General features: G+C 41.4%; 1 protein-coding gene across 4 annotated transcripts in view; it reads left to right on the top strand.

The window, feature by feature from the left end:
• The window catches only part of bcas1 (brain enriched myelin associated protein 1), a 113764-nt gene that overhangs the window by 69357 nt on the left and 28667 nt on the right, over nucleotides 1-15740 (top strand). For all 4 annotated transcript variants that reach the window (XM_080205005.1, XM_080205009.1, XM_080205006.1 and 1 more), the window contains exon 5: nucleotides 12181-12345. In XM_080205005.1, the coding sequence (XP_080061131.1) occupies nucleotides 12181-12345 (165 nt within the window). The remainder of the gene's footprint in view (nucleotides 1-12180; nucleotides 12346-15740) is intronic.

The following is a 15740-nucleotide window of genomic DNA, read 5'->3' on the forward strand; positions in this document are numbered from 1 at the left end:
GAATCTGCAGGTTCTCCCTGTGTCTGAGTGGGTTTCCTCCGGATGCTCCAGTTTCCTCCCGCAGTCCGAAAGACATGCAGGTTGGATGCGTTGGCTATGCTAAATTCTCCATCAGTGTACTAAACAGGCGCCAGAGTGTGGTGATTAGGGGATTTTCACAGTGACTCCTTTGCAGTATTAACGTAAGCCTACTTGTGACACTAATAAACAAAAAAACAAGATGGCAATACTGATAATGTTAGTGCTTCAGAACCATACTGAAGTGACAGTCTGAAATCTCTGCTCAAATACTGGAGTGGAAATTGAATGGGTGTTTAAACCTTTGACTTAAGGGGCAGGGTATGGTGACGTGAACTGAGGCAGGCAAGTAGCAGATTGCTTGTTTAATCAGTAAAGAGGCCAATTAAGGACCTTAATCAGAGGCTGAATGGAATTCTGAAATTTGTAGAATCATAACAAAGTATCTCAAAATTTTAATTAAAATGCATGTAAACAATGAGGACAATATTCATGGTAGTTAATGTCATGGTAGTCATGGTAGCACTAAAAAAAATTAACCCTTAAGAATTTGAGACTTGGATGACATAAGCTAAAATGCTCAATCAATGATATTGCTGTCACATTGAATCATAGAATCTCTACAGTGCGGAAGGAGGCCATTCAGCTCAGCAAGTCTGCACCGACAACAACCCCATCCAGGCCCTATTCCCAAAATCCCACATATTTACCCTGCTAATGGGCAATGGACATTAATCGTCAATTTAGCATTGCCAATCCACCTAAACTGCATATCTTTAGAGTGTGGGAGGAAACCGGGGCACCTGGAGGAAACCCACGCAGACACAGGGGGGAATGTGCAAACTCCAGACAGACAGTGACCCTAGGCTGGAATTGAACCTGGGTTCCTGGCACTGTGAAACAGCAGCCCTAACCACTGAGTCATCTGTGCTGCCATAGACGAAATATAATCAGAAAACAACTTAAAATTCTATAATCAAAAACCAAAGAAGATGCCAATTTCTGCATTAGAAGCAGAGAAAAATAATGGGAAGAGCTGAGCAGAACATAGGTTTGTATTTGAGTTTCTAGAATAGACACATACACAGTGGGCCAAATGAATACATATCTCTGGTTCCATTAGTAACACTGTTAGATTGTACTTATAGTTCAGAAATGGTCAGTTCTTGATCATCTATTCCAGTAGCTCACTTGCAAACAACAGCTCACTGTCATGCATTTGCATACTGCATTAATATAGTGTAAGGTATGATGATTCAGGAGAGTTGACCTGATTGCAGTCACGCCTAATGTGTTAGATTGACAGTGATGCTGAATGGTGTTTTGTAATGCTTCTGTGTATTATAGGTATACATTGGTCACTGCTAACCGCTGTATGACTAGTCTAAGAAAACATACTCCACCAAATGCAGCAGCACAGTTTAAACACAAAACTGTGTTTAAAAGTCACCATTTTAATATCTTTGAGGGAGTTTTGAAACTTTACAGCTGTATTAAGTATAATGGGAGCAGTAACACATAGGAAGTATTTACATGACTTTGTTCAGAAACTTTGATCTTCAAGATCATAGAGGTGAAATTCAATTTTTCTTCAAATAAAGTATCAGCTGTACTAGTTCAGTCGATTTTAATAGACTTCAGCAAGAATGGTGTGTGACCATATGGTTTTGCTGAAGATAATGCAATGTGAACCTCTTCATGGGAATGAATTGAAATGGTCAATCACAATGCTTCTCTCACATTTCCCAAAAACTAAATTTCTACCGAATATTGATTAAATTGTATTCCATGAGTGCTCCCAATGTAGAGGAAAATCCAGACAGAGTGTGGTGGGGTTTAACAGACTGATAGAGTCTATTTTACAGCTCTGTTGGGGTTGAAATTTCTGCCAAGTGAGTCTTGGACAAACCTTTTGCACCTTCTTGCAGGTATAAGTAATATATGAACATCAACATCCCACAACCTCATGCTTATTTTCTTCATTTATGGGACGTGAGTGTCGCTGGCTAGGCCAGCCTTTATTGCCCAAGCCAAGTAATCCTTGAGAAAGTGGTGGTGAGTTCCCTTCTTGTACCACTGCCTCCCTGAGGTGTAGGTACACCTACTGTGCTGTTAGAGAGGGAGTTCCAGTATTCTGACCCAGTGACAGTGAAGGAATTGTGATATAGTTCCAACTCAGGATGGTGAGTGACTTGGAGGAGAACCTCCAGTTAGTGGTGTTCCCTAGTATCAGCTGCCCCTGTCCTTCTAGATGGTCATAGAGTATTGTTGCAAAACATACTGTGTGCTTTTTTTCGTTTATTTATTTGCGGTATCTGTTGGACAGAAAGGGCTGCTAGCAAATAAAAACCAAAGAAAAATTACTGAACTATGTTGGCAGAGGTTCCGATTCCATTTCCAGCACCAATCATTTCGTGATGCATGGGAAAAGATGTGGGGCAGGAAGCCCACCCACCCCTGCTGAAAGGCCAAAGGTCAGACCCTGCAGGATTTTCACCAGGCAGGTTCATGCCGCTGGCTCACAAGCCCTTCGTGAGCCAGCGGCATGAACGGCCATAGTTGTGGGACTGGCGGCCAGATAAACTCCAGAAAGTTAAGTTAGAGAAATTTTAGAGGTTTAAGGGTAGCATTGGAGGCAAGTTAACATGGGGGAAGGCCCGTAAAGGGCAGAGGCAGGGGGATGAATCCATAAAAGGCCAAATTTTCAACATGGATCATAGGTTCTTTCACAGCAGGCCCAAGGGTTTAAAATTTGCATTTTTAAATGCCAGGAACTGAGGCTTCGGGTTGTTGCCAAATGATAAATGATTGTTGGAACTCTTGAAAAGAATGGCAGCCCAGCTTCCGGTGCAAAGTGAGGCCCTCCACTGGGAAAATCCCAGCAGCCTAGCAATAGAGGCGGGGTTGCACTCACAGCATTAGTCCCACCTCCCGCTTCCCACCCTTGACAAGAAAATCCAGCCTTATCAAAGGATGCATTCAGACATAAAGTAATAAAACAATGGCAGTAAAGAAGGCCAAAAAAAATTATATTTCATTCATAATCAATAACCACAATTGTTACAGAATCCTGGGATTCCTTGTCTAGCAAAGCTTCTTGTTGAAGTCTGCAATGTATCTCACCCAGCCTCATGCAATCATGACAGCCACCCCCAAACTGGTCAATTTTTATGGTAGAATAAATGGGGAATCAAGATTTGGCCAACTTAGTGTCGAACATTTAGAAATATTGGGTTTGTAGAAATAACTTGCCAAACATAACCAGCGTACAGTACTTTTTTTTGAACTGTTTTTGAGCAACCTAGCTCAGTTTGGGAAACTCCATTACTATCTTTATGCCTTTGAAGCAAGAATCAACATGTACAGAATTTTGTGCCGATTATTACTCAGTTGAGGTTTTGTGGTGAGATACCCCAGTAAGCCATAGCTGTTGGCAACAAAATAATTGTTTTGAAATATTGTGCCAGTTCAAGGAATAATAAAGAACAAAAATTGAGAAAGGAGGTGTGTAATAAATAGTGATCATTTTTAGAATGCTTTGTATAATAAGATGACTGTTGATTCAGTAAGAAAAGCTTTGTGTTAATCCTAGCACTGGCATTCTCCATTCTACTGCAAGTTCTTTCAAAACATCTGCTGGTTCTGACACAAGCACCTCATTATCCTGTGCTAGAAGCTAGTATTTCAGTAACAATAAATGATTCATTTTAATACAACATTGCTGTTCGCTCAAAGTTCAACACTGCATCAATTTACAGTTTATTTTCCAAAGGCCATAAAACAATAATAGTATTTTTCAACTTTCTCCTTCGTAATTTGTTTTTCTCCTTTCAGCAGAACTGAAAGTATTCTATTTCAAATTCCTCATGATGTGTGAACACTAAGATCATTGAAATTTAAATGCTGCTTCTTTATAACCATGTACAATATAAGATTGTTTATATTATGATACTACAGGAGGGCACCAAAGTCTGCTGTCTACATAAAAACTCTTGTGGCAAAATGTTTGAATTCGCTTTTGTGAATGCTTTTGATCGTCCCAGCATGAATGCATACTTGTTATCAACGTGTATCATTTTTATTTCAAGCCCTTATAAATGCATTGTGTTTGGCCTAGGGCAGACCCAACTCACAGATCTGTCTGAGGCATTTCATGTTTTGCTGGATTCGCTATTAAATTGTCTGGTTAATTAAAACTGTTATTGTTGTTTCACTTCCCGCACATAGTGGTGTGCAAGGCAGACTTACATCTGTTTCCATAGCTAGTTTGTTCCTGGATCAGGTCACTAACCTGTTGCCTGATAGCTTGAGGACGGCCACTCTGCGTCAAGCTTGGCTGACCAGGCGTCTTTCCTGCTCTTACCTAACGTTGGTTGATTGGAAGGATTTAGTAGACCTGTTTGGCCCTGTTATTAACAAACCCTCCATCAAGTCCTGAGTGGGACTCAAATCCGGAGCTTCTTGCTCAGAGCCAAGGACGCTCCCACTGCGCCACAAGATCTGCTAATTAATATGCTTAGTGTTAATTTTCAGTTTAAATTCATGAAATAAATATATCAAAAGATGAATCTGCTGCTTTGTAGCCTGAAACAAAACTGAAGGGAAGGTGGGAGTGCAAAAGGTGTGCTGGTTAAGTGCATTGGCCATACTAAATTCTCCCTCAGTGTACCTGAACAGGTGCCATAGTGTGGCGACAGGGGATTTTCACAATAACTTCATTGCAGTGTTAATGTAACCTTTACTTGTGACACTAATAAATAAACTTAAAACTTAAACAGAGTTTAAATCTGATTAAAGGAAATAATCCACTTCTAACTGAGATTGTGCTGAAATCTTGGAAGAAATGTGGCGGGGATTCTCCCAAAAAAGTTGTAAGATTTGAATTTGCATGAAATCTGGGATAAATCATGCTGTTTTTTTCAGTGGCAGCCTCAAAAAGAATTGCCCACACTCTGTGCATTGCAGTGTGCTTCAGTGTGAATCACGCTGAAATTCAGTGGGCAGGGTCTATTCCTGCCCGAAAGGCCGGCAGCATAGTGCTGAGTGGGCCATTGCACATGCGCCGAGAATCTGACGCTTCTGACTCAGAGGAAGGAACATTACCCACTGTATCACAAGACTTTCGTGTAATAGTGTGTGATGTGTTAAAATGCAACTGTTATTCTCAAGCAATTAAAGCCATTAACTGCTTCATTATGACAGTGCTCACCATATCTAACAACTTCAGGAAGAAATGAGAGAATGTGTGTCAGTTTGTTTTTAAAACTGATAGCTCAGTGTGTTCCCTATTACCGTCAAACTTGTTTAGAACCATAGAATCCCTACAGTGCAGAAAGAGGCCATTCGGCCCATCGAGTGTACACTGACTTTCTGAAAGAGCACATTAGCCAGGCCCAGCCCTCTGTCCTATTCCACCCCTGCCTCCCCCCTCCCCATAACACCATAAATTTACCATGGCTAATCCATCTAACTTAGACATTAAGAGGCAATTTATTATGGCCAGTGCACCTAACCTGTACATCTTTGAACTGTGGGAGGAAACTCGAGCACCTGGAGAAAACCCATGACTGTCTGTGTGCAGAACATGTAAACTCCATACAGACAGTCACCCAAGGCTGGCATTGAGCCCAGTAAACTCTGGTGCTGTGAGGCAGCAGTGCTAACCACTATGCCACCATGGCATTGTAGAACAAGGAATTTCAGAGGCAATCTCCTCTTTCAAGGCAAACTAGAAGGTATGTTGACTTATTTCACGTCCCCATACTTCCCAACAACAAACCACTTCAAGAACACATGAATGGAAAACCTGTCCACTGATTGATTTAAAACAAGAATAAAGGATGTTGGAAAAGCTCAGTTAATGTTTCGCGTTTCGTTGGAGGGAGAATGCTCAAGCCAAGGAAACTGCAACAAAAAGTAGCAACTCTAAGAAAAGATGGCCAGGTGTGAGGGGGGAAGAGGGGGAGATGGTTTGCTTTGAGGTCATACATGTATGGAATATTAAAAAGGAAAAGAGAAGAGGAATTTAAGATGGAGAGGGAAGATTAAAATCTAAAGTTGCTGAACTCAGCATTGAATCCTGAGAATGCAACATGTCCAACTGGAAGATGAGATGCTGCACCTCCAGCTTGTTTTGATCTTCACTGGAGCATTACAGCAGGCTTCATGGTAGGTTGTTGCAAAAGGTTAAATCTCACGGGATCCAGGGTGAGGTAACCAACTGGATACAAAATTGGCTTAATGGCAGAAGCAGAGAGTGGTTGTGGATGTTTGTTTTTCAAACTGGAAGCCTGTGACCAGCAGTGTGCCTAAGGGATCGGTGCTGGGTCCGCTGTCATTTGTAATTTACATTAATGATTTGGCTGAGAATTGAGTAAGTTTGCAGATGACACCAAGATTGGTGGCATGGTGGACAGTGAAGAAGGTTATCTCCAATTGCAACAGGATCTTGATCAACTGGGGCAGTGGGCTGATGAATGGCAGATGGGGTTTAATTTACATAAATGCAAGGTGATGCATTTTGGTAGATCAAACCAGGGCAGGACTCACTCAGCTAATGAAGAGAGAGGGAGAGTTATAGAACAAAGAGATCTAGGGGTACAGGTTCTTAGCTCCTTTAAAATGAAATCATAAGTGGACAGGGTAATGAAGAAGGCATTCTGCATGTTTGGTTTCATTGGTTAGAGCATTGAATACAGGAATTGGGATGTCTTGTTGAAGTTGCACAAGGCATTGGTAAGACCATACTTGGAATACTGTGCACCGTCCTGGTCACCCTATTATAGAATAGGGTGGTGAGTGTCTGGAACAAGCTGCCTGAGGTAGTAGTAGAAGTAGGTAAAATTTTGTCTTTTAAAAAACATGTAGACAGTTACATGGGTAAGATGGGTATAGAGGGATATGGGCCAAACATGAGCAATTGGGACTAACTTAGTGTTTTTTAAAAAAAGGGAGTCATGGACAATTTGGGCCAAAGGGCCTGTTTTCATGCTGTGAACATCGATGACTCTGAGTTGTATTTTCAGGCTTTACTGGTTAGGCTACTTGCCACCTGGCACAAAGGAATGGAGTATGCTGAACAGATATCGCACCTACTTGTGCCACAAATCATAAATGGAATTGTGGGGTGATAGTGTGCACATTTAAGGTACTTGTGCTGCTCATACAATAACAGGCCCACTTGAAGAGGTTCGTGTGCCCTCTCACTTTGATGTTCAGCTGCCGCCTGCTCAGTTTACGGACCAAAAGCATGCGACCAATGATTGAAAATCACCCCCATTATTTCTCGTTAGATCACAGAATCAGCCATAACTTGAGAATTTTTATCATTTGCATGGAGTAAAGTGACAAAAGCTGTGCCTGTTCACAGAAATATTTTGCATGTTCGTTGCATTTGTCTGACCTAAATGGCTTCTGACAAGTTTCTTGCTAATAACTTGCTATATGTCATCTGCTCAGCTCTGGCATGTGAAGTCCAGTTGCAAGATCATTAATTGCAGTTTAACTTTTGCTATAAACTCAAGAGATGCAATTTTTTGTTCTAAGTAGATTGAAGTTACTTTCCAGATGTCTAGTAGATAGCTGTACAGCTTGACATGGTGCAGATCCACAAATACCTCCAGTTAAGTATGTTAATAAATTTTGGCCAAAGCGGCAGTTGGAGTTGTGCTGAATTATGTACATCAGTGAATGTTGGATAAGGGTAGGATTGAGCTTCACTGTCATGCACCCAGCCCAAAGGAAACCTAAGAATATTTTAAAAACACATCTCCTGCACCAAATCTGGCCTATGATTAACCTCAAAACAGGTTTGGCCTGAAAGGGGAATCTATCATTGTATCCCTGTTCAGGCTCCAAACTATAAAAACACATCAGCCACCAATACCTCAGTCTACAAAATATAAGAAGGTCCCCATCTCCTTGGGTCCCTTGGCCTGCTCCCCTACCAAAAAGAATAGGTTATTATTTAAACTGGGAAGTTAATACAGAATCATAGAATCCCTACATTGCAGAAGGAGGCCATTTTGCCCATCAGGTTTGCACCCGACCACAATCCCACCCAAGCCCTTTTCCCATAACCCCTATATTTACCCTGATACTAGGATTAATTTAACATGGCCAATCAACCTAACCCACACATCTTTGGACTGTGGGAGGAAAAACCAGAGCACTTGGAGGAAACCCACGCAGGCACAGGGAGAACGTGCAAACTCCACGCACACAGTGACCCGAGGCCGGAATTGAACCTGGGTCCCTGGCGCTGTGAGGCAGCATAACTAACCACTGTGTCACCATATGATGAGAGGGAGGCACATTCTTTCTCTCATTTTAACTGAATCTCCTCCCCGCCTGGTTTCTGTGGAAGCTGGGACCGTAGACATTCAAGTATATTCAGCGATTTGAAGTGACTATTTCTGTCAGTGATGTTGGCAAGGTAGTTAGAGGCTCTAACTATTTTTATAGTTCAGCCTTAATTGAATGTTAAAAGTGAACTGCTCACACATCCAAAGCAACTCGCTGATTAAGGACGTTTTGGGGGGGAGGCATTTAGTTACTCCTGTGCAAATCATTATTGGTTCAAGTAGGTTAAGGGGGGAAAGGCGATTGAGAGACTGTCATATAAAATAATGAATGGATTTTTGTTGGGCCAATGCAACACCCGACACCACAAAAACATTCCAAAGCTCAGTCTCATTTGAAAGGGGTAGACAACACTTCTGTTAAGGTATGGCCACTGAACAAGAAGATATCAATGCATAGCACATACTTTATCTGTTGGAACTTTTTATGACCCCAATTTGCACATACTAATAATGCTCCTGTCTATTCCTGGAGTCACTCATTTCAAAGCATTCACCAAACGCTTGGTGACTCACATTGTAAGTGCTGTAGCTCTGTTTTCATCATGTGACTACTTCCTTCCTTAAACTTGAAAAGCTTTAACTGCAAGACATGTTTTGTTTTCTTGATAGTAATTAGATTGATTTTCTTGCGGCTGCCTTTGTACCTGAAGGAAAAAAAGAGACAGAGGAAAACATCAAAAAAAATTACAAAATGTGCATATTCATTGTTTATAGAAGTCCCTTAGAAAGTCATAAACTGTTGCTCATGCATGTGTCATTCTTTTAATTTGATTTGATTTATTATTGACACATGTACTAGTACACAGTGAAAAATATTGTTTCTTATGTTTTATAAGACAAAGCATATCTTACATAGAGAAGGAAAGGTGAGGGTGCAAATTGTATTTTACAGTCATAGAATCATAGAATTCTTCAATGCAGTAGGAGGCCACTCAGCCCCTTGAGTCTGCACCGACCACAATCCCAGGCCCTATCCCCATAACCCTGTGCATTTACCCTAGGTAGGCTCTCTGACATTAAGGAGCAGTTTAGGATGGCCAATCCACCTAACCCACACATCTTTGGAGAAGGAAAGGAGAGGGTGCAGAATGTCGTGTTACAGTCTTAGCTGTGGTGTAGACAAAGATCAACTGAATATAAGGTAGGCCCATTCAAAAGTCGGATGGCAGCAGGGAAGAAGCTGTTCCCAAGACGGTTGGTATGTGTCCTCGGACTTTTCCCTTGGCCATCTTCTCAGACATTCCCCTCAACCTGTGTAATCAGGTGAAAACCCTCCTTTCACTGCTGAAACCAGAAATAATAGTGAGCCAAACCTGACTCAAGCACATGAGATAAAAGCAAGTTACTGCAGATGTTGGAATCTGAAACACAAACAGAAACTGCTGCACAATCTCAGCAGGTTTCACAGCTACTGTGGAGAGAGAACAGAGCCAATATTTTGAGCCTGGATGACCCTTCATCAGAGCTCTGACAGAGGGTCTCCAGATGCTGAAATATTAGCTCTGTTCTCTCTCACAGAAGATGACTTAACCACAGTTTGGTCAAAGCCCAACTCCTCCTGCCACAGTATCCAAAATAATACTACCAGATTCCTTCAGGCCCCTCAAGAGTGCTGTCAAACTCCAAGATCTTACATATCCCAGTGAAGCCTAGAGCCATCCGCCTGAGCTGGAGGGGATTTAGTCTGTTTGCATACAGCGCTATTTTATCTATATTCCTTGGGGCAGACAGCGCTGTGGGCCCTTACCTGTTCCTCAATGATTTCGGGGGGCAGAGCTGGTTCACATAAGTAGGACCCATGATGATGACTGCTCCCTGGCACATTGATGGAGTGTGCTAAAGTAGGGCTACATGAACAAATATTTCCCACACAAAGTCCAGGTCTGTCACTATTGCTGCCAGAGTTCAGGATTACCTCCAACCCTTTTCCTTCTCAGTATTACTAATGATCAGGCATCCACCTTCACTTGGTGCATTTTGTATCTGGTCTTGCTGCATACTTGCAGCTTTTTAAAAAATTTTTTTGATTAAAAAGATAAGAATTTATACATTGAGGCAACTTTTGTACGATTTATGCAATGAAATAAACAAATTTCTGAAATTCAGTCCCCAAAATATCAGTAAATATCCTGCACCCTAATAAAAGTGGAACTTGACTTAGTAATCATTTGGACCTTATGTATATAGAATAGTCATAGAGGTTTACTGCTTGGAAACAGGCCCTTTGGCCCAACTTGTCCATGCCGCCTTTTTTTAACCACTAAGCTAGTCCCAGTTGCCTGCCTTTGATCCATATCCCTCTGTGCCATCTTCCCACGTAATTGTCAAAACGCTTTTTAAAAGACAAAATTTACTACTACCTCTGGCAACTTGTTCCAAACACTCACCACCCTCTGTGTGAAATAATTGCCCCTCTGGGCCCTTCTGTATCTCTCCCCTCTCACCTTAAGCCTATGCCCTCTGGTTTTAGACTCCCCTATCTTTGGAAAAAGATGTTGACTATCTAACTGACCTATGCCCCTCGTTATTTTATAGACCTCTAAGATCAGTATGCATCCACCTTGTTATAACACACAAATCATTTGACTTAGTGTGAAGCTAGACTTTGGGAGGAGCGCTAGTATGCAGTAACACCCTGCCATTCACGGGGATTATCTTCCCATGAATTCTCACCGAGATCGAAATTGCAAAATAGTGAACATACTTTATATTGGGAGTGTATTTCATACATTTCAGCCATCCCAAAATGTAGATGTTAAACAGGGTTTTTTTTCTCTTATTGAGAGACTTTACTGAAGGCACCAGCTGATCCGAATGTATAAGTATGGCACATTGTGATACCTTTGACATATATATGGCACACTATGGTCCCTATTTTGAAACTAATCTACTTTGTTTTAATAGTCTCATAGAACAGGGGTTTCTGAACCCCCTACTACAGGGGCCCTTGATTATGCTGGCTGCGTTTCTGAGGCAGCGGGAAGTGTAGGCAGAGTAAATGGATGGGAGGCTGTTTGTGTAATGGACTGGGTTTTGTTCACAACCCTTTGTAGTTTCTTGCGGTCTTCGACATAGCAGGACCATACCAAGCTGTGGTACAACTAGAAAGGATGCTTTCTATGGTGAATACCTCATTGAATGTTTTTAAGGCAAAGATAGATAGACCTTTGAACAATAATGGAATTAAGGGTTATGATGAATGGGCGGTTAAGTGGAGCTGAGTCCACAAAAAGATCAGCCATGACTTGATTGAATGGCAGAGCAGCCTCAAGAGGCCAGATGGCCTCCTCCTGCTCCTTGTTCTTATGTTCTTATTTGTAAAAGTTGGTGAGTGGTGTAGCAGACATGCCAAATTTCCTCCCTCCTGTTTGGACAAGGGCATGAAGCTGAAGAGACCCTCACTGGTTACCAGGCTCAAGCCATATAAAAGAGACAAGACATATAAAAAGAGAGAGACTGTAACAACTAGGGGAAACATACACTGTTTAAGCTTGTGTCACTTACAAAAACATCACTCCATAAATGTGTGTGCATACACAGCTAACCTGTATCTCTTTTTTCTCCCCTGTCCATGTCACAGATACACACATACACATGCAGAATAAATTGCCTTGTTAAAATAACTTTGATCCGGGAAAGGCAAAGGTTTGGGACTGCAATGGGCGCTGATGTGTTCAGGGACCCTTATGCAAGTAAACAAAATGGCGAAAGAATAAGTTACAAACTGTGCAACTGACTTTATAGTAAATGTGTGAATATATATTCACAATGCCTATGTGCTGATAACTGTGTATTGCAGGAAACTGCTGACAGCAACGGGGATCATACAACATCATCCCATGGTGGCCAAGTATCTCAAAATTCAGCATCAAAATCATCTGAGGACTTCAAGGAGTCTGAGAAGGACAATAAAGCGGAGGCGCCTGCAGACGATAATTCAGTCATGAATTTCTTCAAAACACTTGTAAGCAATGATAGTTTGTTGTTTGAAGTTTGTAACACGTAGTTATTTTTAAATCTTGTAGTCAGGAACATATTCTGCAGGCTTATAAGGAGTATAAAATCATTTCAGTATTCCAAGGCCTACTTTACACCAATTTCATTACAGGGTTGATTCTCTTTTGTTGCTTTTTTAAAAAAGTTTGACATTTAAATGTAACCGTTAAACACTTGGGAAGGCACTGAGAAGATCTACCAGGATGTTGCCAGTAATGGAGAATTTTAGGTACGGCAAAAGACTGAATTGGTGGGGCTTGTTTTCTTTGAAACAGAGGATGCTGAGGGTTGATTTAATTGAGGTGTATAAAATGATGTCGGGTCTGTGAATGGTTAGGAAAAGCTTCTTTTCATTAACAGAGAGGCCAGTACCCAGTGGAATAAGTTTACATAATTGGTAGAAGGGAGTTGAGAATTATTTTGTGGCAGAGGTAGAAACTGCCATCACATTATTTTTTTAAAATTCCTTTGATATGTACTTGAAGTGCAGTGATCTGTAGAGCTATGGACCAAGAACTGAAAAGTGGGTTAGACTAATTTTATTCTTTCACAGTGTGTGGGTGTCACTGACAAGGCCAGCATTTCTTGCTTGTCCCTAATTGAACTTGAACTGAATAGGTTGCTAGGCCATTTCAGAGGTCAGTTAAAAATCAACCACATTGCTGTGGATATGGAATCACATGTAGGCCAGACCAAATAAGGACAGCAGATTTCCTCCCCTGAAGGACATTAGTGAACCTGATGTATTTTCACTGCAGTCAACAATAGTTTCTTAGTCATTATGGTTGAAACTAGTTTTTCTATTCCAGGTTTATTAACTGAATTTAAATTCTACTGGCTGCCATGATGGCATTTAAACCTGGGTTCCCAGAGCAATAGCCTGGACCCCTGGACTACTTGTCCAGCATCATCATCATTACTGGTAACGGTACAGGATGGCGAGGGGGATACGGTCCCTGGAAGCATAAGAGGTTTTAGTTCAGTCAGGCAGCATGGTCATTGCAGTTGTGGAGGGCTGAAGAGCCTGTTCCTGTGCTGTAATTTTTTTTGTTTTTTGTTCTTTGTACTCCATGGTCTCTCCATTATAGCACTTTTTTGGATGGCACAGACAGGATGGCCCAACTGGCCTCCTTTCGCGTCAGAAATCTTACATGTTCCCATATAAAAATACGTTTTCCACATCATTATCAGTGTATCCATGGATTAAATTTTATAAATTAGCACTGAAGAGCGTTCGGGTATCTTGTCTCTTGCACATTGTTACTAGCACATAGTTACTGGGACTATGTGAATTGTACTTCCACTGCTTTACCAATTAGTCTGACTCTCTATGTGTCGAAGATTGTGTTGAGAATCGTCATAGAGAGTGGGTGGGAAAGCACAAAACTGAATCGAAGATGACCAGTTTGGATTCCAGGGAGGAAGAGGGATCAGAGAAGCAATCAACGTTAGAAGATTAAAGACTGAGCACTTCAGAGTTTGGGAAGAAAGTATATGTTTGCTTTGTAGATTTCATAAAAGCATTTGAATTGGTTGGCTGTATTAAGCTCTTGAAGGTGCTGAAAGGCATTTGAGTAAAATGGAGAGATAAACGACTCTTAATACATCTGTATGTGGGACACATTGCAACAGCGAGAGTAGCCAATGGGAAGTTGAAACCACATGTAATTGAAAGAGGAGTTCAGCAAGGGTTTTGTTTATCACTTGTCCTCTTCAATGTCTATGAAGAAGCTGTGTTTGAAGACATCGAATCTGCCATTAAGATTGGTTAGGGTGGGTATGTGTGGGCGTGAGTGATAACAATAAATAAATTTGCAGCTGACAAAACACTTGTAGCAAACACAGGAGAAGGATTCCAAGAATGAGTAGATAGATTAGTGACTGCTGGAATGAACTTTGGAATGAAAACGAACATTAGCAAAACCAAAGGTGTAATCTCTGAAACATCAAGAAGTATTCAAATATTCATTGAAGGAAAAAAATCAGCATTGGTACAAGTGTTCAGGAAGCAGACATGATGATATCCCGGTCCAGGGCAGGTGGACAGCAGGTGGAGAGCCATAATGTGTGTGGCAAGCCAACCAAAAGTCCATTAACTTGCAGTGGGTCTGAAAGATTCCAGCTTGGGCAGCTCCAAAAGAAACCAAGCCATAATATCTGCAGGTGGAAGGTGCAACAAAGATAGCAATGGAAAAGTTTGTATTTAGTGAGAAGAGAAAGCTAATCAGAAAGGTGAATAAAAACTCAAGAGCTTGATTTGGAGTATTGCTTTGTATGGATATGAGACTTGACCTTACAGATAGAGGAGCCCAATTACTATGTAGCTTTGAAATATGTGTTCGGAGGAAAATGCAAATGATCAGCTAAACAGGAAAAGTAACAACTGATAAGGTGCCGAGGAGAATGAATAAATGTTGCTGAATGTAATTAGGAAAAGGCAGAGAGACTGGGATAGCACACATCTTATGAGGGAATGGACTAGTAAGAGACATGATGGAGATAGGATTTCAAAGAGAAAGAGGAAGAGAACATCAATAATGGATGGCTTGAAAATCAAAGGAGGTTATTGGGAAATGAAAAGACTGACACAGGACAGAGTATCATGGAGAAGACTGTGAGCCAAGGGCCTGCCTTGGCGCTGAGCACACATGATGTTGATGGATATGCCTTACTTAAGGCCTGAAAATAAGATAAATAGAACTAGTAATTTTCAATTAAATCCCTTAGATAAAAAGAAAGAAGAATTGCTTCACAGTCAGATAATTTTTATTTGAAGTATAATCAGTAGTTTTTTTTGGCAAGCATTTCAGTTCATCTATATGCTGGGAGACCACACAAACTCATAGGCAGCATCTGTTGAGGAATGGATGTTGACCTAGAGATCAAGCGTTGAGACTTTGCCACGCAGAAACACTGCAGATGCTGGATCTGAAATAGGGACAGAAAATATTGAAAATCCTCGGCAGGTCTGACAGTGTCTTTGGAGAGAGAAAAATGGAGGATGGGATTTTCCAGCCCTTCCCACCAGCAGGATCTTCCAGTCCTACTGAAGGTGATTTCCCCATGACTGGTTCCCTGGCAGGAGGACTGGTGAGCTATGCAAAACGCCACAGACATCTGTGGGACTAGAAGATCCCAACAGCAGCCAATGGCAAGCCACCTCTGCCACCAAAAATCACGCCTGCGGGGGTCCTGAAAAATCATGCTCAGAGTTACCATTTTAGGTTGATGAACTTTCAATTTCTGTTGTTAATGGATATATCTCTTTATTCTCTCTCTACCTGTGATTGATTTTTTTGTAAACCACCCCATTAGCCAGAATTTTCTGACTTCATGCCTACAGGACTTTCCGGCCCCACCGCT

Source organism: Carcharhinus amblyrhynchos, chromosome 16, assembly GCF_965287045.1.
Source record: "Carcharhinus amblyrhynchos chromosome 16, sCarAmb.v2.hapA, whole genome shotgun sequence".
Classification (NCBI taxonomy): Eukaryota; Metazoa; Chordata; class Chondrichthyes; order Carcharhiniformes; family Carcharhinidae; genus Carcharhinus; species Carcharhinus amblyrhynchos.